This window comes from Ictalurus punctatus, chromosome 10 (assembly GCF_001660625.3).
Source record: "Ictalurus punctatus breed USDA103 chromosome 10, Coco_2.0, whole genome shotgun sequence".
NCBI lineage: Eukaryota > Metazoa > Chordata > Actinopteri > Siluriformes > Ictaluridae > Ictalurus > Ictalurus punctatus.
In genome coordinates, this window is record NC_030425.2 from 3,255,001 (window position 1) to 3,282,515 (window position 27,515).

General features: G+C 36.0%; 1 protein-coding gene and 1 long non-coding RNA gene across 12 annotated transcripts in view; one reads left to right on the plus strand and one right to left on the minus strand.

Moving 5' to 3' along the window:
• Positions 1-27,515, plus strand: part of LOC108270757 (complement factor H) — a 114,362-nt gene that overhangs the window by 10,147 nt on the left and 76,700 nt on the right. The window contains exons 14-19 of one of the 11 annotated variants that reach the window (XM_053683177.1): positions 7,189-7,380; positions 9,192-9,383; positions 11,205-11,396; positions 18,220-18,321; positions 19,725-19,907; positions 21,660-22,085. The exons of the other annotated variants lie outside the window; for them this stretch is intronic. Of the exons in view, the coding sequence (XP_053539152.1) occupies positions 7,189-7,380; positions 9,192-9,383; positions 11,205-11,396; positions 18,220-18,321; positions 19,725-19,907; positions 21,660-21,667 (869 nt within the window). The 3' untranslated portion in view covers positions 21,668-22,085. Of the gene's footprint in view, positions 1-7,188; positions 7,381-9,191; positions 9,384-11,204; positions 11,397-18,219; positions 18,322-19,724; positions 19,908-21,659; positions 22,086-27,515 lie in introns of those variants that run through there. 11 annotated transcript variants of the gene reach the window in all.
• The window catches only part of LOC128633707 (uncharacterized), an 83,788-nt gene continuing 78,374 nt past the window's right edge, over positions 22,102-27,515 (minus strand). Inside the window, exon 2 of the long non-coding RNA XR_008397087.1 lies at positions 22,102-22,897. This is a non-coding gene — a long non-coding RNA (uncharacterized LOC128633707). The remainder of the gene's footprint in view (positions 22,898-27,515) is intronic.

Sequence of the window (27,515 nt, forward strand, 5' to 3'; positions counted from 1 at the left end):
TGAAATTCTCTTTTTCATCGAGTTCATTCTTTCCAGAGTCTTGATGCATGCCTTCCGTGTACCCTGAGAGATTGGACGGAGCATGGTGCAGTGTGGGGTCATATACGCGCTTTAAGTTTGGTGCGTGCCGGCCTGTTTTTGGTTTCCTAGGCAAGCATAAGTGTTTTAAATCTGTTGCAGACAGCTACAGGAAGCCAGTGCAGGGATCGTAGCAATGGTGTGGTGTAAGAGAACTTAGGAAGGTTGAAAACAATTGATTCAGTTGAATTCTGGATTCAGAGGGCAAATGGCACACAGAGGCAGACCTTCCAGGAGTGAGTTGCAGTAGTCCAGTCTTGATATGACAAGGGACTAAACAAGCACCTGAGTGGCCTGTGTGGATAGACATGGACGAATCCTTCTGATGTTGTAAAGGAAAAATCTGCATTAGCATGTCAGATTAGTAATGTGAGAGATAAAGGCCAGTTGATTGTCCATGGTGACCCCAAGGTTGCATGCAGTGATAGAAGGTGAGATCTGAGAGTTGTCCAGTGAGAGCACAAGAATCTGACACAGGGATGAACAAAAGTTCAGTTTTTGTGGTATTAAATTTCAAATGATTAGCTGCCATCCATGATGCTGATGAGATGTCTGAAAGACATGAGCAGAAACATGAGTGTCCTAGAGAGGAAATCAGAGGATGACTTGAGGGTCATCTGCATAGCAGTGGTATGAAAACCCATGTGATTATATGACCGCACCAATGAAGAACAGAAGAGGACCAACTACTGAGCCTTGAAGGATACCAGTGAATAGTCTATGTGGAGAAGATGTGGATCCCCTCCGTTATCTGATATGACTGACCCTTCAGGTAGGAAGTAAACCATTGCTATGCTAATTGCACTAATGAGGATGGACAAGAGAGTTTCATGGTGGACTGTGTCAAACACTGCTGAAAGGTCGAGAAGGATGAGAACTAATGACAATTTGGCTGATCTAGTGCGCAGGTTCTGTGAAATGTGCTGCTCTGAAGCCAAGATAGATAGATAGATAGATAGATAGACAGACAATTTTTTTTATTTTAAAACAACACCACAACTCACGCTTAAAATGTATGGATTCGGTGGCAAACGTACTGTTACCTGCAACCTCTGTATGGAAGCAAATCTATGCCAAACAACTATCAACAAAAGAAAAAAATAAATGACTCATGTGAAGAGAGTCCGTGGATGTAGTCGTGACTCTCATGAAAGAACAGGTAACTTCACTAATGTTTCGCCATACTGGCAGGCAGCCAATCAGAACTGATTTCTGGAAATATTAGTTAGAAAATGACATTTGAGGTTGCAGTCAAGCCAGTTGGGCCCGCCCATTGTTGACAAACAGAAAAAGTTAGCTCGAGTAGAGCATAGAGATTGTTCTCCCCTTTCCGCCTGTGAAAATCTATTGTCCTCTCACAACATAGACAACATAGACGCCGCACTTGCCCGGTGCTGCAATAGGTCAACGCGTCCGCCATATTGATCAGGGCAAGACTGCGGTTTTTCTGGATAAAAAGCACAATAATGTTTACATTTCTCAAACAATTTCAACGGTTTATGATCTACGTGAAGTACAAAAAAAAAGTTCTGTCTTCAGTTACTTAGAAGCTCGATAGTTAGACTTGGAAAATTATTCATCGACATAAACGCTTGTCAAGCATAGATTTCCTTATTTTTCTTGGTTAATAAATGCTGAGACGTCCCTAATGGAATATACTTTAATGTACATGAAAAGTTTTTTTTCACTGTGGAAATGGCTTTTTCTGTCTTCAACCCAATCTTTTAGCTATTCTTGTCTCCAGGTCAAAAAAGTTAGCCAGCCAGCTAACTACAGTAAGATTCACAATATGTCAGTTGCTCAGCTGAAATGAGGAGCTTGTCATAAAAGTCGGTTTGCAGAAAAATGGCAGTAAAGATGAAAAACTTGATTATCTGCAATTTAGTTTATAATATAAAATATAATATAAGCTGAGATTTATTACTTTTGCGCCGACGTTGACCTAAGATCCAGCAGCCAACGCAGAGTCTGTTGTTGTCTATGAACACAACAGCCATGAATCGCAGTGGAGTGACGTCAACTTCCCTCTTTGATTAATTGGCTAGAGGAGGAGCTGTAGTCGACCAATGGTGACGCTAAAGCCCGCCCTGATTTACATGAAACTCAAATTGCAATATTTGGAAAAGCAAGTGGAGAATGTGGAAACAAGCGTGAAGGGAAAAACAACATAAGCATTCAGAAAAAGACAACATGAGCAGAACATGCTAGAGAGCACAAAAAACACAGTAACATAACCAAGGAAACATGATTTTATGTACGATTCAGAAAACTTTGAATTCATGTTTCAGTTTTGTGCAATATAATTGTAAATGTGTTTTAAAATTTTTGATTCACACTTATAATTTTTAAATCCGTGACCACGTTCTTTGCTATTCTGATAACTTTGCATTTATTTTTCAGTTTTGTACAATATATTTTTATATATTAATGTGTTTTTACATTTTTGATTCACGCTTATTATTTTTTAATGTGTGACTGCAATAATTCTGATGGAAAATCAATCCCATAGTTAGCTCCCTGCCACGTGACAATGGAGCGCAGTGAAAGGGAGTGATTGACGGCTAATATTAACCAATCTAAAATCTGCATTAAAGTGAAGAATGTAAAGATAAAGTTTAATTGGTTATGTAACGTTGGATATAATGGTGGACCGGTCACTGCATCAGCTCACAGCAGGCACGTATTGTGCAGTAATTAGCGAAAATTTTGTAGAGAAATGAAACCAGGTCGCATCACAACAATTATTTGCACCTGCACAAATGCTCCCAAATATATTTTAAGGGCGCACAGATGAAATTTCGGGAGCATATGTGACCAGAATGGTCACAATTTCGAACCTTGTGTACATTATCCAACTAGTGTCGCAATGTTAGCACAACCCAGCTATACTCTTTTAACTTTAACTGAGTAGCAGGGGCATAGCTGGGGTGGCCAGTGCCACCCTAGCATGAAGCATGGCCACCGTTCTGGCCACCCCAGAAAGATATTATTATTATTATTATTATTATTATTATTATTATTATTATTATTATTATTATTGTTGTTGTTGTTGTTAGTGAACTAATCAAGGTCATTATTTGAAACTGATGATTTGGTAAATCTTGCTATGATAGGCTAGTTTGAATAATAACATCACACTCATTATGACATCTCTGGGAAATTTCAATGGTTATTTTATCATTGTGCAATGGAGCAGAACAAGAAAGTTTAGCTAGTTAACAGACATGAAGCCTTGTCCACTGACCACAACAAAAAAATAGTTTTTGACATTAACAGTAATTTATTTTGCCATTAGATAAAGACATTCACTGAATTTATTAGGACTTTGAGTGTACTGGAGCAGTAGCAATTCAAAAATCGAAGTTAAAAAAAAAAGACATGAATCAAAAGTATCAAGCAAACTGAGATTTTACTCCAGAAACTTCATTTAAACAAAGAGGCATGGAATCATCACTAGAAAATCTGGCAATGTTCTAATAAATCTAGATTATTATAATGAAACTAGAATAAATAGAAGCAACAAGGAGAAGTGGGGAGTGTTCATACTACAGCGTCAGCAGCATTGCAGATCTATTCTGTCAGACCAAACCTATACACACTCCATCCCCATCCATAAAAGCTCACAATTTTACTCCTAATGTTGTCATGGCTGAACTAACATAATCATAAATTAAATGGTCATTTTAAACTTTGGTTGCAAATCCTTTGCAGTCAATGAAGTCTGGATCCCATAGACATCACTAAACTCTGTATTTCTATCCTGGTAATGCTCTAGCAGGCCTTTACGGCAATGATCTTCAGCTCCTGCTTGCTCTAGGGGCATTTTTGCTTTGAGTTTTACCTTCTGCAAGTGAAATACATGCTCAGTTGGATACAGGCCAGGTGATTGACTTAGCCATTGCAGAACATTCCACACTTTGCCTTAAAAAAGTTTGCTTCAAGACGTTGTCCTTCTGCACTGTGATGTGCCACCCCAATTGGTTTTGAAGCGTTTGCTGAATGTGAGCATATAATATTGTCCTATACACAGAATTCTTCCTGCTGCTTTTGTCAGCGTCACATCATTCATAAGTTAAAGGGAACCAGTTTCACTGGCAGCCATACACACCCACACTGCAAGATGAGGTGGTATGCTTCAGAGCCATCTCTTCTTAACACTCTTCTCTTCCCATAATTATGGTTCAAGTTGATCCTTGTCTCATCTGTCCATGGCATGTTGTTCCAGAACTTTTTTAAAAGATGTTTTTGGCATACTCTAATCTGGTCTTCCTGTTTTTAAGGATTAAACGTTTTCACCATGGAAGGAACTCTTCTGTCATCCTCCACTGTTGTTTTCATGGTCTCCCCAGGCTTGTAGTGTTCCCGAGCTCACCAGTGCATACTTCCTTTTGGGTCTTTCTCTCTAATGGTTTTGTTTTGATTGTTTATCCTAATGATGCTCTTTAGACTTCAGTTAAAAGCAACAGATTCCAAATCCAAATGTCACACATGAAATCAACTGTAGAGATTTTATCTCCTTAATTGTAAGCAAAATAATGAGGGAATAACACACCTGGCCATGGAACAGCTGAATAACCAGTTGTCCAATTACATTCTTAATACTGTGTGTTGTTACCTGGATGATCAACAACTATTATATTTTGTAATAGCTGTTCATGAGTCCCTTGTTTGTCCTGAGCGGTTAAACAGCTTTCTGTTCTTCAGAAAATCCTCCAGGTCCTGCACATTCTTTGCTTTTCCAGCATCTTCTGCACATTTGACCCCTTTACAACAATGTCTATATGATGTTGAGATCCATCTTTTCACAATGAGGACAATTGAGGGATTCATACAAAACTATTACAACCCCAATTTCAAAAAAGTTGGGACAGCATCAAAAATGCTAATAAAAACAAAGAGGAGTGATGTGTAAATGTATTTTACTTGCATTTCAAAAATTTTTTTTTATAAAGACAAGGTATTTGATGTTTTACCTAATCAACTGCAAAGGTTTTTCAAGATAAACGTTTATTTTGAAATTGATGCATGTAACATGTTCCAAAAAAGTTAGGACAGGAGCAGTTTAGCACTAATAGCGATTCGACAAGTAGAAATAAGAAGGTGATGTGAAACAGGTGAGGCAATCGTCTAATCATAGTATATAAGGAGCCTCCAAAACAGGTCTACTCCTTCAAGAGCATGGATGGGTCGGGGCTCGCCAATCTGCCAACAGATGCGTTAGCGAATAATCCAACACTTTGAGAACAACATTCCCCAAAGACAAATCGGTAGGATTTTGGGAATTTCACCTTCACAGTGCACAATATAATTAAAAGATTCAAGGAATCTGGTCAAATCTGGGTGTGTAAAGGGCAAAAAACACTTCTGAATGATATCTGATCCCTCAGACGTCCAAAAGCCAGCCTCTGTCATGATATAGGGGTGTGTCAGTGCCCATGGCATGGGTAACTTGGGTGCATATCTGTGAGGGCACCATTAATGCAGAAAGATATGCACACATTTTGGAGCAACATATGCTGCGATCCGGAATAGGACAATGCCAAAACACATTCTGCCCCGATTACAAGCACATGGGTATGTAAGCAGAAAGCTTGGGTGCTAGCATGGCCTGCCTACAGTCCTGCTCTGTCTCTGATTGAGAATGTTTGGCAGATTATGAAGTGCGAAATAATTCAATGAATGCCCGTACAGTTGCGTAGCTGAAGAAATACATAATGGATGAATGGGGGGAAATTCTGCTTGTTAAACTTAACCAACTGGTGTCTTCAGTGTCCAAACACTTAATAAATGTTATTTAAAGAAATGGTGATGTTACACAATGGTAAACAGTCGACTGTCCCGACTTTTTAGAGTGTGTTGCAGTCATCAGATTTGAAATGAGTGTATATTGACAAAAATATATAAAATCCACAAAGTAAAACATCAAATAATGTGTTAATAATGTGTTTTCAATATAGTACAGAGTGAATTGAATTTTCAAAAGACTTTTTTTTTTTGTTTGTTTGTTTCTTGCATTTTCCATACTGTCCCAGCTTTTTTGGAATTAGGGCTGTACAAAAGGTGCAAACATTCACTGATGCTCAAGACAGCTTTGAACAGGATGATTGGTTTAATTTGTTATTATTTTCTTTAAAGATCTATTTTTTTTTTTTTCAATTTAGTACTGCCCTTCATAAACTATATAAGATATTTACATGTTTCCCAGAAGATGAAGTAACAACACTTTACACCGATTATCCCGTTCAAAAGTTTACAACCTCTGGCTCTTAATGTATCATGTTGCTTTCTTCAGCATCAGTGAATGTTTGCACCTTTTGTAATAGTTGTGTATGAAACCCTCAATTTATCAGAAATGCTAAAGTTTAATCAAATGATTAACATAAATGTTCACCTGCTAATTAAAGAAGAAACATTAGAAATCCCTTTAGTAAATAAAACAACATGTAGTCAGTCATTATGGATAGTCTGCCTTATTGAAATGAAATAGATTATGTCTCAGTCGTTCACAAAATTTTATTTGTTTAATAACCCTCACAATAAATGTAACAGTTTAAATAAGTACGAAACGAATTAATGAAAGAATGAATGTACTAACTTAATAATAAGTACTTGTAGAATAACTAAATGAATAATAATAATAATAATAATAATAGTAATAATAATAATAATAATAACAACAACAACAAGAAAACAACAGCAACAACAACAATAATAATAATAATAATAATAATAATAATAATAATAATAATAATAATAATATAGGTGTAAGCAGTAATTTTCAAAAATTCTTTTGTGATACTATTAGAAAACATAATCTATTTAATTGCAATATGATTTTCCATAATGACTCAATATGTACTTTTTTTTTTAAATAAAGTGATTTTTAAGGTTCATCCTTTTAAAGAGCAGGTACACATTTGTGTTAATCATTTGATTAAACTTGCATTTCTGCTAGTAGGATATTTGACAAACTCATGTTAGATTATAATTACATGGTGTGTTTTAATTAATTAATTAATTAATTAAATGATTAATTAATAAATTTTTTTGCCATTGATATTTTGCTGACTGTAGATGTAACCTTGTTGGTGATTTTTGTGTTTATTATAGTGGGTATAAACCTTAAATGCCGAGATCCTGAGCGAGAAATAAATGATGCGATTCGGAATGACCCAAATCTGAAGGCGTACTATGAGGAAGGTGGCAGTGTACAATACAAGTGTAAAGAAGGCTTCTACTTTCAGCATGGGAGCAAAGCCGTGTGTTCTGCAGGAAAATGGAATTACCCACAATGCATAAAATGTGAGTAGCAAACCATCCTTGTTTAAAAACAAACAAACAAAAACAAAATAAATCCCTTAAAATTCTTAGCAATATCCCATAAACTGCTTCACACTTCACTGTAGCCTGTCCACTTCACACTTTACAGATTCTGGCAAGATTTTCTGTTAAGTCTAGAGACTATACAGTGAAACTTGTAGGTCAGCAGTGGTAACTGGGTCATAACAGAGTCTGTCATGTTATGGGGGTGAGTCAGTGACACTGGCATGGGAAACTTGGGTGCATATCTGTGAGGGCACCATTAATGCAGAAAGATATGCACACATTTTGGAGCAACATATGCTGCGATCCGGAATAGGACAATGCCAAAACACATTCTGCCCCGATTACAAGCACATGGGTATGTAAGCAGAAAGCTTGGGTGCTAGCATGGCCTGCCTACAGTCCTGCTCTGTCTCTGATTGAGAATGTTTGGCAGATTATGAAGTGCGAAATAAGACAATGAATGCCCGTACAGTTGCGCAGCTGAAGAAATACATAATGGATGAATGGGAGAAAATTCTGCTTGTTAAACTTAACTAACTGGTGTCTTCAGTGTCCAAACACCTAATAAATGTTATTTAAAGAAATGGTGATGTTACACAATGGTAAACAGTCGACTGTCCCAACTTTTTAGAGTGTGTTGCAGTCATCAGATTTGAAATGAGTGTATATTGTTAAAAATATATAAAATCCACAAAGTAAGACATCAAATAATGTGTTAATATTGTGTTTTCAATATAGTACAGAGTGAATTGAATCTTCAAACGACTCTTTTTGTTTGTGTGTTTTTTGCATTTTCCATACTGTCCCAGCTTTTTTGGAATTAGGGATGTACAAAAGGTGCAAACATTCACTGATGCTCAAGACAGCTTTGAACAGGATGATTGGTGTAATTTGTTATTATTTTCTTTAAAGCTCTATTTTTTTTTCAATTTAATACTGCCCTTCATAAACTATATAAGATATTTACATGTTTCCCAGAAGATGAAGTAACAACACTTTACACCGATTATCCAGTTCAAAAGTTTACACCCTCTGGCTCTTAATGTATCATGTTGCTTTCTTCAGCATCAGTGAATGTTTGCACCTTTTGTAATAGTTGTGTATGAATCCCTCAATTTATCAGAAATGCTAAAGTTTAATCAAATGATTAACATAAATGTTCACCTGCTAATTAAAGAAGAAACATTAGAAATCCCTTTAGTAAATAAAACAACATGTAGTCAGTTATTATGGATACTCAGCCTTATTGAAATGAAATAGATTATGTCTCAGTCGTTCACAAAATTTTATTTGTTTAATAACCCTCACAATAAATGTAATAGTTTAAATAAGTATGAAACGAATTAATGAAAGAATGAATGTACTAACTTAATAATAAGTGCTAGTAGAATAACTAAATGAATAATAATAATAGTAATAATAATAATAATAATAATAATAATAATAATAATATAGGTATATCATTTTGTGATACTATTAGAAAACATAATCTGTTTAATTTCAATATGATTTTCCATAATGACTCAATATGTACTTTTTTTTTTTTTAAACAAAGTGATTTTTAAGGTTCATCCTTTTAAAGGGCAGGTATACATTTGTGTTAATCATTTGATTAAACTTGCATTTCTGCTAGTAGGATATTTGACAAACTCGTGATAGATTATAATTATATGGTGTGTGTTAATTAATTAATTACTTCATTAAATGATTAACTAATACATTTTTTGCCATTGATATTTTGCTGACTGTAGATGTAACCTTGTTGGTGATTTTTGTGTTTATTATAGTGGGTATAAACCTTAGATGCCGAGATCCTGAGCGAGAAATAAATGATGCGATTCGGAATGATACAAATCTGAAGGCGTACTATGAGGAAGGTGGCGGTGTACAATACAAGTGTAAAGAAGGCCTCTACTTTCAGAATGGGAGCAAAGCCGTGTGTTCTGCAGGAAAATGGAATTACCCACAATGCATAAAATGTGAGTAGCAAACCATAATTGTTTAAAAACAAACAAACAAAAACAAAATAAATCCCTTAAAATTCTTAGCAATATCCCATAAACCGCTTCACACTTCACTGTAGTCTGTCCACTTCACACTTTACAGATTCTGGCATGATTTTCTGTTAAGTCTAGAGACTATACAGTGAAACTTGTAGGTCAGTAGTGGTAACTGGGTCATAACAGCCTCTGTCATGTTATGGGGTGTGTCAGTGCCCATGGCATGGGTAACTTGGGTGCATATCTGTGAGGGCACCATTAATGCAGAAAGATATGCACACATTTTGGAGCAACATATGCTGCCATCTGGAATAGGACAACGCCAAACCACATTCTGCTCGGATTACAAGCGCATGGGTGTGTAAACTGAGAGTGTGGGTGCTAGCATGGCCTGCCTGCAGTCCTGACCTGTCTCTGATTGAGAATGTTTGGCAGATTATGAAGTGCGAAATAAGGCAATGAATGCCCGTACAGTTGTGCAACTGAAGAAATACATAATGGATGAATGGGGGTAAATTCTGCTTTCTAAACATAACCAACTGGTGTCTTCACTCAGTGTCCAAACACTTAATAAATGTTATTAAAAGAAAAGGTGATGTTACACAATGGTAAATAATCGACTGCCCCAACTTTTTAGAGTGTGTTGCAGTCATCAGATTTGAAATAAGTGTATATTTTCAAAAAATATTTTAAATTCACAAAGTAAAACATCAAATAATGTGTTAATAATGTGTTTTCAATATAGTACAGAGTGAATTGAATCTTCAAACGACTCTTTTTGTTTGTGTGGTTTTTGCATTTTCCATACTGTCCCAGCTTTTTTGGAATTAGGGATGTACAAAAGGTGCAAACATTCACTGATGCTCAAGACAGCTTTGAACAGGATGATTGGTGTAATTTGTTATTATTTTCTTTAAAGCTCTATTTTTTTTTCAATTTAGTACTGCCCTTCATAAACTATATAAGATATTTACATGTTTCCCAGAAGATGAAGTAACAACACTTTACACCGATTATCCAGTTCAAAAGTTTACACCCTCTGGCTCTTAATGTATCATGTTGCTTTCTCCAGCATCAGTGAATGTTTGCACCTTTTGTAATAGTTGTGTATGAATCCCTCAATTTAGCAGAAATGCTAAAGTTTAATCAAATGTTTAACATAAATGTTCACCTGCTAATTAAAGAAGAAACATTAGAAATCCCTTTAGTAAATTAAACATGTATTCAGTCATTATGGATACTCTGCCTTATTGAAATGAAGTAGATTATGTCTCAGTTGTTCACAAAATTTTATTTGTTTAATAACCCTCACAATAAATGTAACAGTTTAAAGTACGAAATGAATTAATGAAAGAATGAATGTACTAACTTAATAATAAGTGCTAGTAGATTAACTAAATGGATAATAATAATAATAATAATAATAATAATAATAATAATAATAATAATAATAATAATAATAATATAGGTATATAATTTTGTGATACTATTAGAAAACATAATCTATTTAATTTCAATATGATTTTCCATAATGACTCAATATGTACTTTTTTTTTTTTTTAACAAAGTGATTTTTAAGGTTCATCCTTTTAAAGGGCAGGTACACATTTGTGTTAATCATTTGATTAAACTTGCATTTCTGCTAGTAGGATATTTGACAAACTCATGATAGGTTATAATTACATGGTGTGTGTTAATTAATTAATTACTTCATTAAATGATTAACTAATACATTTTTTGCCATTGATATTTTGCTGACTGTAGATGTAACCTTGTTGGTGATTTTTGTGTTTATTATAGTGGGTATAAACCTTAGATGCCGAGATCCTGAGCGAGAAATAAATGATGCGATTCGGAATGACACAAATCTGAAGGCGTACTATGAGGAAGGTGGCAGTGTACAATACAAGTGTAAAGAAGGCCTCTACTTTCAGAATGGGAGCAAAGCCATGTGTTCTGCAGGAAAATGGAATTACCCACAATGCATAAAATGTGAGTAGCAAACCATCCTTGTTTAAAAACAAACAAACAAAAACAAAATAAATCCCTTAAAATTCTTAGCAATATCCATAAACCGCTTCACACTTCACTGTAGCCTGTCCACTTCACACTTTACAGATTCTGGCATGATTTTCTGTTAAGTCTAGAGACTATACAGTGAAACTTGTAGGTCAGCAGTGGTAACTGGGTGATGTACAGGTTCATGGATTTTCAATTATTGTCTTTGAAAGCCCACACCAGGTATGCAACTGTTGTTTGTTTCTGGACAGATTTGGACCTAATGTAGGGTTGGTATTTAAAAATCTGTCTCACACACCTGTTGTATTGAACACAGCTCAGTAAATGTACCTCTAACACTGCTTAAAATGAGCTGCTAAATATTTACAGCTAAATATTTTTATTGCTTCTCCTGTTGTACCTGTCATCTACAGGTTGTAATTAAGTAAGTGCATTATTTGCTGTTGCACAGGAAGTAGTAAGCAACGTGAGTTATTTGAGTCAGTGATAGGTTCAACCTTAAGGTAAATAATTAAGTATAAAAGGCACCAAGGAATGGCAGTAAGAAAGAAAAATTATATTTAACTGATCCTAGAAGCACTGAGACTTGTGTGAAGAAGTCTGAGACACGTTACTGGGTTGGGCTGGGAACGGGAAGACAGGAGGCCGGCTTGGGACACTTTACTTTTTTGCATTCACTTTTCAGCGATTTTATTTTACTGTGCACATTATATATACAGTACTGTGCAAAAGTCTTTGGCACATGCAAAGAAATGCTGTAGGGCAAAGTGCCTTCAAAAATAATGAAATTAAATATTAAAAAATATTATAAAGAGTAGTAAGCACAAATAAATGAAATAGTCAAAATGTGTTGAAAATTTGTTGCTTTAAAAAAAGTAGTCTCAGGTAGAATTAATGCAGTTTTATAAGGAAATGAGCTATAAGTTTTACTGAGTATTTTGCAGAACAAAGCCATGGTTCTTCTGGAGACTTTGACTGTTGCACTCGCTTCTTATTTTTCCAGCACAAACCATCAGCCTTCATTATGTTTTTTGTCTTAAAAGTGGTCTCTTATGTAATATACTGCTTTCTTTACTGACATACAAACATTTTTCTGTAACATTTAATTTTGTGTTAGAAAAATAATATTTGGAAGTCCAAAATGTTTTTGTACTGACTTGATAATGTAGACGTCATTATATAAAAATCTACTAAAAATGTGCTAAAAAACAATAGGGTGCCTAAGACTTTTGCACAGTGTGTGTGTGTGTGTGTGTGTGTGTGTGTGTGTGTGTCTGTGTGTATATACAGTATCCCACAAAAGTGAGTACACCCCTCACATTTTTGTAAATATTTGATTATATCTTTTCACGTGACAACACTGAAGAAATGACACTTAAAGTAGTGTAAAGTAGTGAGTGTACAGCTTGTGTAACAGTGTAAATTTGCTGTGCCCTCAAAATAACTCAACACACAGCCATTAATGTCTAAACCACTGGCAACAAAAGTGAGTACACCCCTAAGTGAAAATGTCCAAATTGGGCCCAATTAGCCATTTTCCCTCCCCGGTGTCATGTGACTTGTTAGTGTTACAAGGTCTCAGGTGTGAATGGGGAGCAGGTGTGTTTAATTTGGTGTCATTGCTCTCACACTCCCTCATACTGGTCACTGGAAGTTCAACATGGCACCACATGGCTAAGAACTCTCTGAGGATCTGAAAAAAGACTTGTTGCTCTACATAAAGATGGCCTAGGCTATAAGAAGATTGCCAAGACCCTGACACTGAGCTGCAGCACGGTGGCCAAGACCATACAGTGGTTTAACAGGACAGGTTCCACTCAGAACAGGCCTCGTCATGGTCAACCAAAGAAGTTGAGTGCACGTGCTCAGCGTCATATCCAGAGGTTCTCGTAGGGAAATAGACGTATGAGTGCTGCCAGCATTGCTGCAGAGGTTGAAGGGGTGGGGGGTCAGCCTGTCAGTGCTCAGACCATACGCCGCACACTGCATCAAATTGGTCTGCATGGCTGTCGTCCCAGAAGGAAGCCTCTTCTAAAGATGATGCACAAGAAAGCCCGCAAACAGTTTGCTGAAGACAAGCAGACTAAGGACGTGGATTACTGGAACCATGTCCTGTGGTCTGATGAGACCAAGATAAACTTATTTGGTTCAGATGGTGCCAAGCGTGTGTGGCAGCAACCAGGTGAGGAAGTGTGTCTTGCCTACAGTCAAGCATGGTGGTGGGAGTGTCATGGTCTGGGGCTGCATGAGTGCTGCCTGCACTGGGGAGCTACAGTTCATTGAGGGAACCATGAATGCCAACATGTACTATGACATACTGAAGCACAGCATGATCCCCTCCCTTCGGAGACTGGGCCACAGGGCAGTATTCCAACATGATAACGACCCCAAACACACCTCCAAGATGACCACTGCCTTGCTAAAGAAGCTGAGGGTGAAGGTGATGGACTGGCCAAGCATGTCTCCAGACCTAAACCCTATTGAGCATCTGTGGGGCGTCCTCAAACGGAAGGTGGAGGAGCACAAGGTCTCTAACATCCACCAGCTCCATGATATCGTCATGGAGGAGTGGAAGAGAACTCCATTGGCAACCTGTGAAGCTCTGGTGAACTCCATGCCCAAGAGGGTTAAGGCAGTGCTGGAAAATAATGGTGGCCACACAAAATATTGACACTTTGGGCCCAATTTGGACATTTTCACTTAGGGGTGTACTCACTTTTGTTGCCAGCGGTTTAGACAGCAATGGCTGTGTGTTGAGTTATTTTGAGGGGACAGCAAATTTACACTGTTATACAAGCTGTACACTCACTACTTTACATTGTAGCAAAGTGTTATTTCTTCAGTGTTGTCCCATGAAAAGATATAATCAAATATTTACAAAAATGTGAGGGGTGTACTCACTTTTGTGGGATACTGTATATATATATATATATATATATATATATATATATATATATATATATATATATATATGTATGTGAGTGTGTGTATATACCATAATATAATTCAAATCTATAAAATGAAACAAATGTACAGAAATACAAAGATGTAGACGAATGCAGACAATCCAATTTTCCTCTCAATATTTTATGAATGAGAATGAATAACTGGCTTTTGGAAAAACTCAAGAACAATCATACAATTGACAAGCAACTAATTCAGTGTGCCACATTTTTTATCTGTTGTTCCCTAGAGCAATGAAATCTTGCAAATGGAAACTGTCCTTAGAGTACTAAGAACGAACTCAACATTAAGAATAAATAACTGAATTTAGAAATTAACCCGCTTACAATCAAACATGGCTAGTTTTACAGGGTTCCTACAGATGCTTCAAAGACATTTCAAGCACAATTTCAAGGACTATACAAAAGATATTTTCATGGTGTCAGACAACGGAACGAGTTTAAAATAGTGACTGAAATACGGCCCACTAAGACAACATGTCACTTCCACAACCAGCAGTCACTTCCAAGCTGCACTGCTAAAATCCTTATTTTATAACCATGATGTCCTCTGACAAACTACACATAAGTTAAATACAATGGCTTTGGTGTGATTTCTATATGTTAAATGATCACTCAGAGAGAAAGTTAGAAGTGAATGAATGTGCTGTTCCTCTCTGCCCCTCACTGAACAGAGCAGCTGCAGAGAGAGGTGTGTCTGCAGTGGGGAAGCAGGACCTCTTGCTCGTGGGGCAGTACTGGCCACTCTCTTCTATGGAAAGTAGCTAAGGTTGCCAAAAAAAAGTCACTAGATTTGTCACTAGGTGCTTTTTTGAAAGAAAAAAGTCACTAAAGGGGTCTGAGGAGTGGACCAGAGCTGTCTCTGTTAAAACGAGTAAGTGAATAGCGGGAGGATGGGGAGGGGCTGCAGTATTGTTTCATATTTCTAAATTAATAGATTACAATCCACAAATAAATGTAGCAAGATTCACAAAAAGTAAACAGATTCACAAATAAATATAATGAGATGCACAAATATATGTTAGGAGTTTCAACGTTGTTATAATGATTCTCTTAGATGATATATGCGCGGTCGAGGCAATTTTCAGACACTATTACAGAAGTTAAATCAGGTAACATCAGAGGAATGAACTATACACAGGTGATTTGCTTTTGTACCTTCAACTGACTTTCTGGCTACACAAACTAAAAGTTGGAAATATTATTGTTCTCTCTTCACAAGACAGTGTTTTGCATTTGCATGTTTGTCATGATAGAACTGATTCTACAATTAAAATTATTATAGTAAACTACAGGAACATGACTACTGGAACTCACCACTACTCAGTAATTTGAGTCTGTTGCAGAGATTTATATGCTGTAGTGTTTCTGTCCTTTTTCTGTTTAAACTATTGTTTAATAATGTAGTAGACTTCAGCTTGTAAGACAAAAAGCAAACAAAAAATACAATTTCAAAAATAGCCCATTTTAAATAGTAGAAAATAACTGTTTTATATTGTAATCTAATAAAGGCAATTGTATTTAAACAGAACCAATACAAAATATACATATATTCATATTCCATTAAGATTAAGGATTTGGGATTTGACTCAGACTTGTACTCAATAAACATCTCTGCTTTAAGCACATACAGTTCTTTTTTTCTATAAAGTAAATTTTTTTCCATAATTTAATTCAAAAAGTGGAACTTTCATATATTAAAGTTTCCTTACACATAAAATGAAATATTTCATGCCTTTTTTGTTTTAATCTTGATGATTATGGCTTACAGCTCATGGGGGAAAAAAAATTAATAAAAAATTTATAATACAGAAATATCGACCTTCTGAAAAGTATGTTAATTTATGCACCTGATACTCAGTCAGGGCTTTCATCCTTTTGCATGAATTACTGCATCAATGCGGCGTGGTATGGAGGCAATCAACCTGTGGCACTGCTGTGGAAGCTCAGGTTGCTCTGATAGCGGACTTCAGCTCGTCTGTATTGTTGTGTCTGATATCTCTCATAGATTCTCTATGGGCTTCTGGTCAGGCGAGTCAGCTGGCCAATCAATCACAGTAACACCATGGTCAGTAAACCAGTTCCTAGTAGTTTTGGCACTGTGTGCAGGTGCCAAGTCCTGCAGGAAAAGAAAATCAGCATTGCCATAAATCTTGTCAGCAGCTAGAAGCATGAAGTTCTCTAAAATCTCCTGGTAGACGCTGCATCGACTCTCGACTTGAGAAAACACAGTGGACCAACACCAGCAGATGACATGGCAACCCAAATCATCACTGACTGTGGAAACTTCACACTGGACCTCAAGCAGCTTGGATTCTGTTCCTCTCCACTCTTCCTCCAGACTCTGGGACCTTGATTTCCAAATGAAATGCAACTTTTACTTTCATCTTCCAAATGATTGTGGTTCTGTGTAGTGAACCAGACTGGGAGATTAAAGGCTCAGGAAACCTTTGCAGGTGTTTAGAGTTAATTAACTGATTAGAGCCTTCTCAGGTCCACATTTCTGTATTATAAATTCTTTATTCTAATATTTTGAGATACTGGATTCTTGATTTCCATGAGCTCTAAGCCGTAATCATCAAGATTAAAACAAACAAAAAAAAGGCTTGAAATATTTCACTTTATGTGTAATGAATCTAGAATATACAGTGGGGGAATTAAGTATTGAATGCGTCATCATTTTTTCAGTAAATATATTTCCAATGAGGCTATTCACATGAAATGTGAAACAATTTTACCAGACCTTGGTATTAACTCAAGAAATCCACACATATAAAGAAATACAAACGTTAAAGTCTATAAATGAAGTCAAGTGTAAGAAAGAGAAAAAAGTATTGAACACACTAACTGAAATGTATTTAATACTTAGTGGAGAAGCCTTTGTTTATAATGACAGCTTCAAGATGCTTCCTGTATGAAGAAATTAATCGACCGCAGTATTCAGGTGTGATTTTGGCGCATTCTTCTAAACATATTGTCTTTAAATCTTTTTCAATTGGATTCGAGTCAGGTGATTGACTGGGCCATTCTAACCCCTTTTTTCTCTGAAATCAATTGAGAGTTTCCTTTGCTGTCTGCTTTGGATTGTTGTCCTGCTGGAAGCTCCACCCACGTCTCATCTTTATCAACTTTCAGGCCACATCAAACATCTCTTCAAGTCTCATTAATCCGAGATGTAGCCCACATGCCAGAACGTGTTTTTCCCCTTTAACTTATCTTTATTTTTTTGTGTATTATCTTTATATTATTAGATGGCAGCAGATTCTTCTCAAGAATCTCCTGGTAAAGGGCTCCATTCATCATTCCTTCAATTATATGAAGTCTACCAGTACCATGCGATGAAAAACAGCCCCACACCATGATGCTTCCACCTCCAAATTTCTTGAGTTAGATTTCTGGAGTTAATTCTGATGTCTGGTGAAAATTTTATGTGAATAACCTCATTGGAAACATATTTACTGAAAAAAATGTTGATGCGTTCAGTACTTATTTCCCCCACTGTATGAACGTTCCACTGGTTGAATTAAATTACAGAATTTTTTTTAACTTTTTCAAGCTGTTTTCTATGGCAGTGGTAGCTCAGTGGTTAAGATGTTGGCCTACTGTTTGGAAGGTAGTGAGTTAAAATCCCAGCGGTGCCAAGCAGAGACTGCTGGGTCCTTAAGCAAGGCCTTTAACCCTTAGCTGCTCTGTTTTATAAAAGAGATAGGGATAAAGTCACTCTGGGTAAGGGCAGCTGCCAAATATGATAATTGTAATTCTGTTGGTTCTTATTGTTAACTTTTGTCTATATAACTAACTTTTGTTTTTCATTTAAAATTTGTTTTTGAAAGCCTTAAATATTTATCTGGAAGAGAAAAATGAGACGGCCCGAAATGAAGAATCTTTTTTGCATGAAAATGTCACAGCTGGACAAACCAGACTACAGTCCAAAGGTAAAAAATACTTCTACCAAATTTATTATGAAAGGATAAAACAAAAAATCTCCTTCTTTTTCTTCTTCACAAACCTAAATACAATGAGGCAAATCAAACTCTATGTACTAGCAATATGAATCATTGTCCTGTAGTACTCTTTTCTGCTACTCAGGAAAGAGATATGAACCAGAATGTTCTGCTGGTGGCGTAGTCAGAACATCAGTCAGTTATAGAATTGTATCAAAGGTGTTTATGCTTTTCTCCCTTTATTGAGTTTATGTTCCACTTGGATAACTTTACTACATTTTTCAGCACTTCCACAAAATCACACAGGTGACCCCCCTTTCTACACAGTAACTTATCACATTTACCATGCAATTATGTCACCATGTAGCAATGTGATGTGAACAGGGTGGCGATGGATGCAATCGCAATTAAAGCTTTTAATGAGAGTCAGGCAGACAAATCCAAAACGTGAGGCAATCTCAATATCCAGAAACAGGTACGGTCGGGCAGCCTACAACCAACATAAACTAGGCTAGGCAAGGAGCAGAATGAGAAACAAAGAACAGGATCTAAATCCAGGAATCACAGCTAAACACAGAAACAATACATTGCCTAGAACAAAGACACACAGGTTTTAAATATGCAAACTAATTAAAAAGGGAATCAAGAACAGCTGATGACAATGATGACATAATGTGATGACAACCAGTAACAATACAGAGGCGGAGACAGGACAGCAACCAAAACAAACACACATGAAACAGCAAACTGAAATAAATGTCAAAAACCCAGAAGTGCGTGCTGTCGCATTTGAGAGTGTTGGCCTTGAGCGTTTATCGCTAAACGTGAGCAGTACTTTCATGTGTGGGGTTTATTTTAGGCTCTCTGTGCCTTGAAAAGAATTAACCATGGTGGTAGCTGCCTGTGAATGGTGTTAAAATCATTACATCTTTCATTCCTTCCTTTCTTCCTTCCTTCATTCATGTATGCATGCATTCTTTTATTACTTTGCAATCAAATTGTAAGTTTTATTGTCAGGGTTAATAAACAAGAATAATTATGTTAAACCACTGGAGAATATAATGAAATTAATTTAAGGACATATTCATTATGGACAGAGTATCCATAATGAATATGTCCTTTTATTCACTTTTCATTTTTACTTAAGAGATTTGAGGTTAAATATTCATTATGTTCCTTCTTAGAAAGTAGCAGGTAAACATTTATGTTAATAATTTTATTAAACTTGTATTTCTGCTAATGGAATATTTGACAAATTATTGTTAGGTTATATTGTCATGGTATTGTTGTTGTTGTTGTTGTTATTATTATTATTATTATTATTATTATTATTATTATTAACATCTTGCTTGACTGTAGATGTAACAATGTTGGTGATTTGATGTTTATTATAGTGGCTGAAAAACCTACATGTCGAAAACCTAAAAGAATTAAAAATGGGACTCTGATGTCAGATCAGAAGCAGTTCTATGAGGAAGGTGAAACAGTAGAATACCAGTGTACAAAAGACTTTCAGTTTAAGAATGGTTCCATTGCCATATGTTCTGGAGGAGTGTGGGTTTACCCAAAATGTATACGTAAGTAGCAAATTATTACTATTACTTGTTTTAAAAAAAACAAAATTCTTAGTACTACTCCATAAACCAACACTGGAATTTAGCGTTGAATGTACACCATCCATCTCACTCATTACCAACATTCTACTTAAAATAAATCTAAAAACAAAAATACTCAAAATAAAAAATGTTTAGTCAAAATGTTTGCAGTTTCACAATAAAATATTATAACACCTATAATACCTATGCTTTACAGGTTTAAAAAAAAAAAAGTATATATATATATATATATATATATATATATATATATATATATATATATATATATATATATATAAATATATATATATATATAGTAATGGGAAAAAGAAAGTACACCCTCCCTCAATTCTACTGGAGTTTATAAATCCCTCACATAACCCAATTTCAGCCCAGTTTAAGCTGCTGGACAAAAATATTCTGGAATAAAGTAGAATTCGTCATTAACTGCAATAACTGCAAGTTTCCTATGTCTGGTGGCTGCAAAACAAACACAAATCATCACTCCTCCTCCACCATCATTGTGAGTTGATTGCGGTGATATGCTCTGTTTGTCAGTCTCTCTAGGATCTCAGAAGTTAATGTAAAATCAAGGAAACTATGCAATAATTGGAGGAGCTTGCAAATTTTCTAAATTACCGCAGATTTTGGCCAAGATGCGTTGTGTGACATCATCACAACATGCATTCAGCCTCGCACATCGCACATGAGTACAGATAAAAGGTCTCATTTACCAACAAATTCATGTAGTTTCCTGAAAAAAAAAAAAAAAAAACACAAAAAACTTGCTTCGCAAATTTTTTTAAAAAGACGCAGTAAAATCAAGCATTTTTGACCACAGCAATCACAAAAAGTAATCTCTGCAAAACCCTGTTTGGCTTGCTTTTTTTTTTTTTTGGGCCAAACGGTGCTGTGCATGATGACCAAACATCTCCACCTTGGTCTCATTGGTCTGAAGGATATTGTTCCAAAACTTTTGTGGTTGGTTCAGATGCAATTTTGCTAACCTAAGTTGTGCTGCCATATTCTTTTTGGAGAGAAGGGGCATTTTTCTAGTCACCCTTCCATGAAAGTCATACTTGTTTAGTCTATTTATGATTGTGCTGTCATAAACATTTAATGTGCTTACAGTTAAAGAGTTAAACATTAAAGAGTCTGACCTTGGACTGAATTTGTGACACCATTTTCCCCACCTGGTTTCTGAATGTTGGTTTACTTTTTTGGGGAAAAAATGATTGCATATTGAAATCTGTTGTGCTTTTATTTTCTTGTCACCTGAGGTTATTTGTTTGTTATAGAAGTTAATGAGGACCACACAATTGTTATTTAGACCCTGATGAATAAAAACATAGAATTGAAGGAGAAAGTACTTACTTTTTCCCATGAATGTATCAATCAATGCAGGCACAATTATATTCTTATGCATATCTGTGACCAATCATACACTCTGTTTGCAAGGGAGATGGGTAGGGAATGTCAAGTGCATTAGTAAGTATGGAACCAATGCATTTAGTTATACTATAGCTATTAGTTATATTATGTAGCTATCAGCAATCTAATTTCACAAGATTACCAGTAAACACAATATATAAAACCTTTTTTTTTTTCTCTTCGCAGAAATCAAAGCTTGTTCTTTAGTTATATCAGTACTTACATTTATTAGGATTTAAATAGTTTCCTGTTGATTTGACAGAACAATAAACTGAACATCTACCCTGTTGGATTTTATTTCAGAAAAGTGAAAACATCGGAGGACAGAACAGTTCTCAATCAACAACCATTGCCTGGAGACAAAGCAATGTACACAAAACATGGTCAATCTATAATATCAAGGTGTCAATCAGGAACATATCAAAAACATATATAGCAGAAGTGTCTTGATGGAATATTACACCTGCTTTCATTAATTAAAATTCTAACAGATTTTCATGTAACTGCTAAAATAATGTATGTAGTTTTATTTGAGAAAAATAATAATGGACCCATACAGCCAGAACAACAATTATAACTAGTTACTAAAGATTAATCTACATTTTCAAATCATATGGAGAATTGATGAGGAGTACTAGAAGGTTCTTCTTTAATCGTGATTTTTACAGAACAATTTTATATTGTCTTTTCATAGGTAATTCAGCAAGTTAATAAAAACATTTATAATAATTTTTTGTGTATATCATTCTTTTTCTAGAAACTATTGTGGCCCATCTTACACATAAAGGGCCATATTCAGAGTTATGTGCCCTTAGTGAGAAGTTAATACCAAAATTGTACACATTGCTATTCAAACCTTAGATGTTATATGGATAAAATGGTAACGCTTTACGTTAAGGTTCCCTTTGTAAAGCATTTATAAAGGTGTTCATTAATGAGTAATAACTCATTTACAAATGCACTATCAATCATTTATAGGCAGTTATAACTACATGAATTAAAAAGGTGACTCTAATGAAATACCTGCCAAATAGGGAGCTATTTTAACTTGCATGTTATAAATGCTTAATAAATGTATGTATTCACACTTATTAGACCCAAAACCACATTGATGTTTATCATGATATTAATTACAAAATAGACTGTTATAGTGAGATTGAAGAGTGTTGTATTGGTTTTTATTATTATTCTAATACCTCATGATTCATGTCACTTTTCCAAACATGTTGCTTACCAGGTGCTACTCTGAATGTCTTACAGTTCTCTGTAAAATTCCTTCAGGTCATGATGCTTATCCACAGCAATTAAAAAATGACTGATTTCTCTTGTTCATCAAGATTAATTTGTCAAAATGTATATCCTCCGAAACACTAAATGCAAAAAGGGTGACTAACTTATTTATTTGTGATATTTCATTAATGAATCAATTACTTCCAGTAGTAGTTATACTGGTGAACCTTAATAGACACCTGTGAACCATTTAATCATGACTTATAAACGTTAGTAACCGGTGATAGAGCACCTTAATGTAAAATGGACACCTGTGAACCATTTATTCATGACTTAAAAATGCTAGTAAAATGTGAAATAAAAATATGGAAAATGATGGCCCAAAACAAATGATTTAATATAAAGGTTTTGTAGTGGAAACAATATCAATCATTATTTGATGATTTCTACTGTTTCAGGGCTTTTGTATTTATTGTCATGTGTTTCTGCAAACTTTTTCAATGTAGGGAAGAGGAAAAGGGATGCAGATTTCCAGGCTAAGACCGTGAGAAATCCCGGTGGCCTGTTGACTGATTTTTATTATTTTTTTATTTATTAAAAAATATTTATTTATTGATTTATTTATTTAATCGTTATTATTTTATATTATCGCATGTCTGATGTGCTCAAGTGATCCTTTCCGAATTCGGCATTCAATAATAAATCATGAATAATGTTAGTCTTGACTTGCAAGGCTACCATTCTCCTCAGCTCCGGTGAAAGGTTTCGAACAGTCATCAATGCACAGAGTGAGCATGGAGAGGAAGTGGCCAGGTGGAGCAGAGAGGAAAGCGCACTCAAAAAGAAAACCCTCTAAAAAGAAAAGGCAAAATCTAGCAAAATTACTGACCTGTTCAGGGCTTCAAGTGCAGGTCAGCTTCATCTTTAAATACCGTAGCGTTGTGTTTGCTAACTTAGCTAATCAAGTATTAACCACAGTTTCACTACTAGCAAACGTTAGCACTATTACTATTATGCCACTCCAAATATGCTAAAGGACAGCATTATCTACTGTATAGTTATAATACTAAGAAATTTAGCAGACAAATATCCAACGTACAGTACATTTAGGGAGCCCTTCATGTTGTTGTTTTAATTTTTTAAATTACAAATACAGCTAGGGCAAACAACAGCAGCAACAATAACAAAAAAAAAAAAAAAAAAAAAAAAAAAAACTTTCCCAAGCTAATAGTCATAAAAGGCAACATCATGTTCAATATTAGGATTTTTCTAAATAGATATTGTCATGATGTAGTTAGTATTGTGCTAACAGATATTTAGGCAATTTAGAAAATGATGAGGTCGGGGGGAAAAAAAACTATTTTTCACAATAAGGTTATGAGAGTCAACCTGGCACTAGCTTTGTTGCAGTGGTCACACATCAGGGTCAACATGAGATGACAGCTAAAATAAGTTAAATCAAATTATGCTTTAATATTTTTGTATGAAATATAGTATGGTTAAATCTCAGGTATTTTAAGTATTTTTAATATATCTGAGTATTTAAGTTAAAAACAAAAAACACATTGCCCTAAAGTGATGCTTTAATTTTAACTAAAAGGAATTTTAGTTCTGTTTTCTGTTTTCCATTTTTTAGTTATAATTTTAGATTCTGTGCTCACAATCGACAGTGAGGTTAAAAAGTTGTCATTTTCCAACAATATGGAGACAGTTCTGTTCATAGTAGACCTCGTAAAGAAGTAACAGGTACATGAAAAATGGCACAAAAAAGTGTCTTTTGTGTACCTTTCTTCTGCATTTAATGTACTTTTGTGAGTGAAAAGTATAGATTTATTGGCAGCTTTGCACTTCTGGTGCTTGTTAAATGCTTTGCATGCCCACCTATGCTGATATAAATTATGACTGCTTCACTACACCTAGGTTGCTTGTTTATGTTTTTATGGGATAGCCACACTGTGTGTGATCAGTTGAATTTAGGAAATAAAAAAAATAGGGTTGTCAGTGGTTTAAAATTTTGTTGTGGGGTGTGAATGGGGTGGCCTAGATGAGTATGAGACTTCCAGCCTGAAATTATGCCCCAGTCCGGCCCTGCAGACTTCCTTGATGGGCTGAGTGACATGGATGATGCTAACCGGGCCATCCTGCAGCGCGGACAAGAGCAGCATGATCAGTTCATGCATCTGCTACTCGAGAGCCAGGCCAAGGAAAGAGACATGAGGCAAGAGTTGGCATTCCTGGAGTCGGAAGCAGAAGAAAGCAGGTGGCTCCAGACGGACTTTCAGAATGGGTTTCTGTCTGTTCTTGGAGAGTTTACTCAGTCATTTAGAAATAGCCACAATGCCCCACCACTTGACTGAAGACTGTCTAAATTTTTCACATAAGGTCTTTGCCTATTTGTATTTGATATTGAGTGCCTTTTAATTTCCTTTTAATGTACAACAGGTGTATACAGCATAAAAAAAGCCCATTACTAAAGGTTATTTTTCACTTAAAAATAATTTTCTTCTCTGTAATTAGTACTACTGTAGTTTACTACAATGTATTCAAAAACTTCATCAGACCTGTATGTGCGTCTAGACCCTCAGCCTCTACAGTGGATGACAGTGCCCCATCAGGCTGGTTTAATGTACTGGAAACCCTTCTCTGCACTCATCACCATTCATTTCACAGAGGTTATGCAGAAACATAAAGTGAGTGTAGAGTTTAATTCTAATTCGGTACTTTAATTCTGGTCATTACTTGCTTAATCTTAGTTAATTTCCTCAAATTCTCACATTCCACAAGGTTATTTTTAATTCTGAATTGGAGCCCATTACAGTATTGATGCATAAATTAAGAGCTGCTTATTATTACAAGTGCGTCCCTTAGCATTTTTACAACAAAATGCAATTGGGCCTGTGACTGAAAAATAGTAAACTATACGTTGGATGCTTCTCTTATCACTGGCACCCTGAACTGCCCAGTGCTTTACCTATACTAACCCAAAAACTAAAGATTCAACATTTTTTATCACCAATCCTACTGCTAGGAGCAGCATAATGTGAGCATGTTCTCTGCCATCATATGCTCCCACAAACAAATGGTTGAACATATTAAAATTGAACAGCAGCCTATAACAACAATTGAAATAACCACAAACAATCAACTTATATCAGACTCAAAATATTCAGCAAATTATAATAACGAAATCCACTGAATTAAAAAATAAATAATTAGAAGTCACTGACCACAAGAAGTTTCACCTGTTGCTGAAGAGTGTATACGGTATTTTGCAGTACGGACTCCTGGTCCGCTGATGCGTTGTTCCACAGTAGACAGTCTGTTAGAAAATTCCTTAACTTCTTGTTTTAACTCCTGTATGGCTGAGAGGATTCCAATAAATAGGACTAAAAAGTTTTCTGTCATGCCTGTGATTGCACTCACTGTTGCTTTCTTAATTTTTGTCAGTATTTGTGCTGGCTTCTGTACCCTCAGGTGTCATGCTAGCATGATGATTACCAGGCTCAGCATTGGGGTCGTTTTGAATTCTTTGTTTTTTCTTTGTTGCACACATTGTCATTTTGTCGTAATGTTGTTTACAGTGACCTATATGTATTTGTTCAGTTTCAGAACGATATCCAGGCTGTTTAAGAAAGAAATTGCTGAATGCTGTAGGAGTGTAAATAAACATGTGCGATCAACGCATCTCCATGTTGAACCCTTATGTCCACAATTCTGGTACAACAGCCACATTCAGTCATCATATCTAGCATTTTCTGATAGCATAGTTACACAAAAGGCCCAGGTTGCTTTGATAGCGGCCTTCAGCTTGTCTGTATTGTTGTGTCTGGTGTCTCTCATAGATTCTCTATGGGGTAATAACATGGTCAGCAAACCAGTTACTATAGTAGTTTTGCCATTGTAGGCCGGTGCCAAACCCTGCTGGAAAAGAAAATCAGCATCTACATAAGGCTTGTCAGAGCAGATGGAAGCATGAAGTGCTCTAAAATCTTCTGGTAGATGTTGCATTGACTCTCGACTTGAGAAAACACAGGGGACCAACACCAGCAGATGACATGGCACCCCAAATCATCACTGACTGTGGAAACTTCACACTGGACTTCAAGCAAGTTGGATTCTGTGCCTCCCCACTCTTTCTCCAGACTCTGTGTCCTTGATTTCCAAATTATTAATTATTTAATAATGTCAAATCCAAGAACATGTTTTTTTTATAAGGAGGAGATCAGAGAGGATAGTATCGTAATCAGAGATATTGCTTACCATCAGCAGTGAATTAATTCTCAAAATAGATTCATTTACTGGACCTTTCTGTAAATTGTGATGGCATTGTTATGCCAGTATGTGCGAAAAGTAAGCGTCTTTTTGTGTGTGGTGAATGACTCATTGAATCATCATTTACTCAACTGCAAAGTTCAGTTCTAATCACTTATAGACGCCACAGCTGTGGGCCTCGTCAGTAACAATGAAAAGTCAGCGTACAGGGAGGAGGTGAACCAGCTCGCAGAATGGTGTAGAGACAACAATCTATTTCTTAATCTTGATAAGACTAAAGAGATTGTCGACTTCAGGAGAACCTGAAGTGAGTGGACCACTCATCACTGCACATAAATGGAACAACTGTGGAGAGAGTCAAAAGCTCCAATTTTCTTGGTGTACACGTGACGGGGCCTTTCGTGCACTCTCAACATCACCTGCCTAATCAAGAAGGCCCGGCAGTATCTCCACTTTCTGCGGAGGCTGAAGCAAGCCAACCTTCCCCCTCTTATCCTCACCTCCTTCTACAGAGGGATGATAGAGAGCGTCCTGAACAACTGTCTCACCGTGTGGTACAGGAACTGCTGCACAGCCTCCGACCACAAAACCCTACAGTGAATTATGAGAACAGCTAAAAAGATCACTGGGTTCTCCTTCAGCAACTGCTGCATCCGC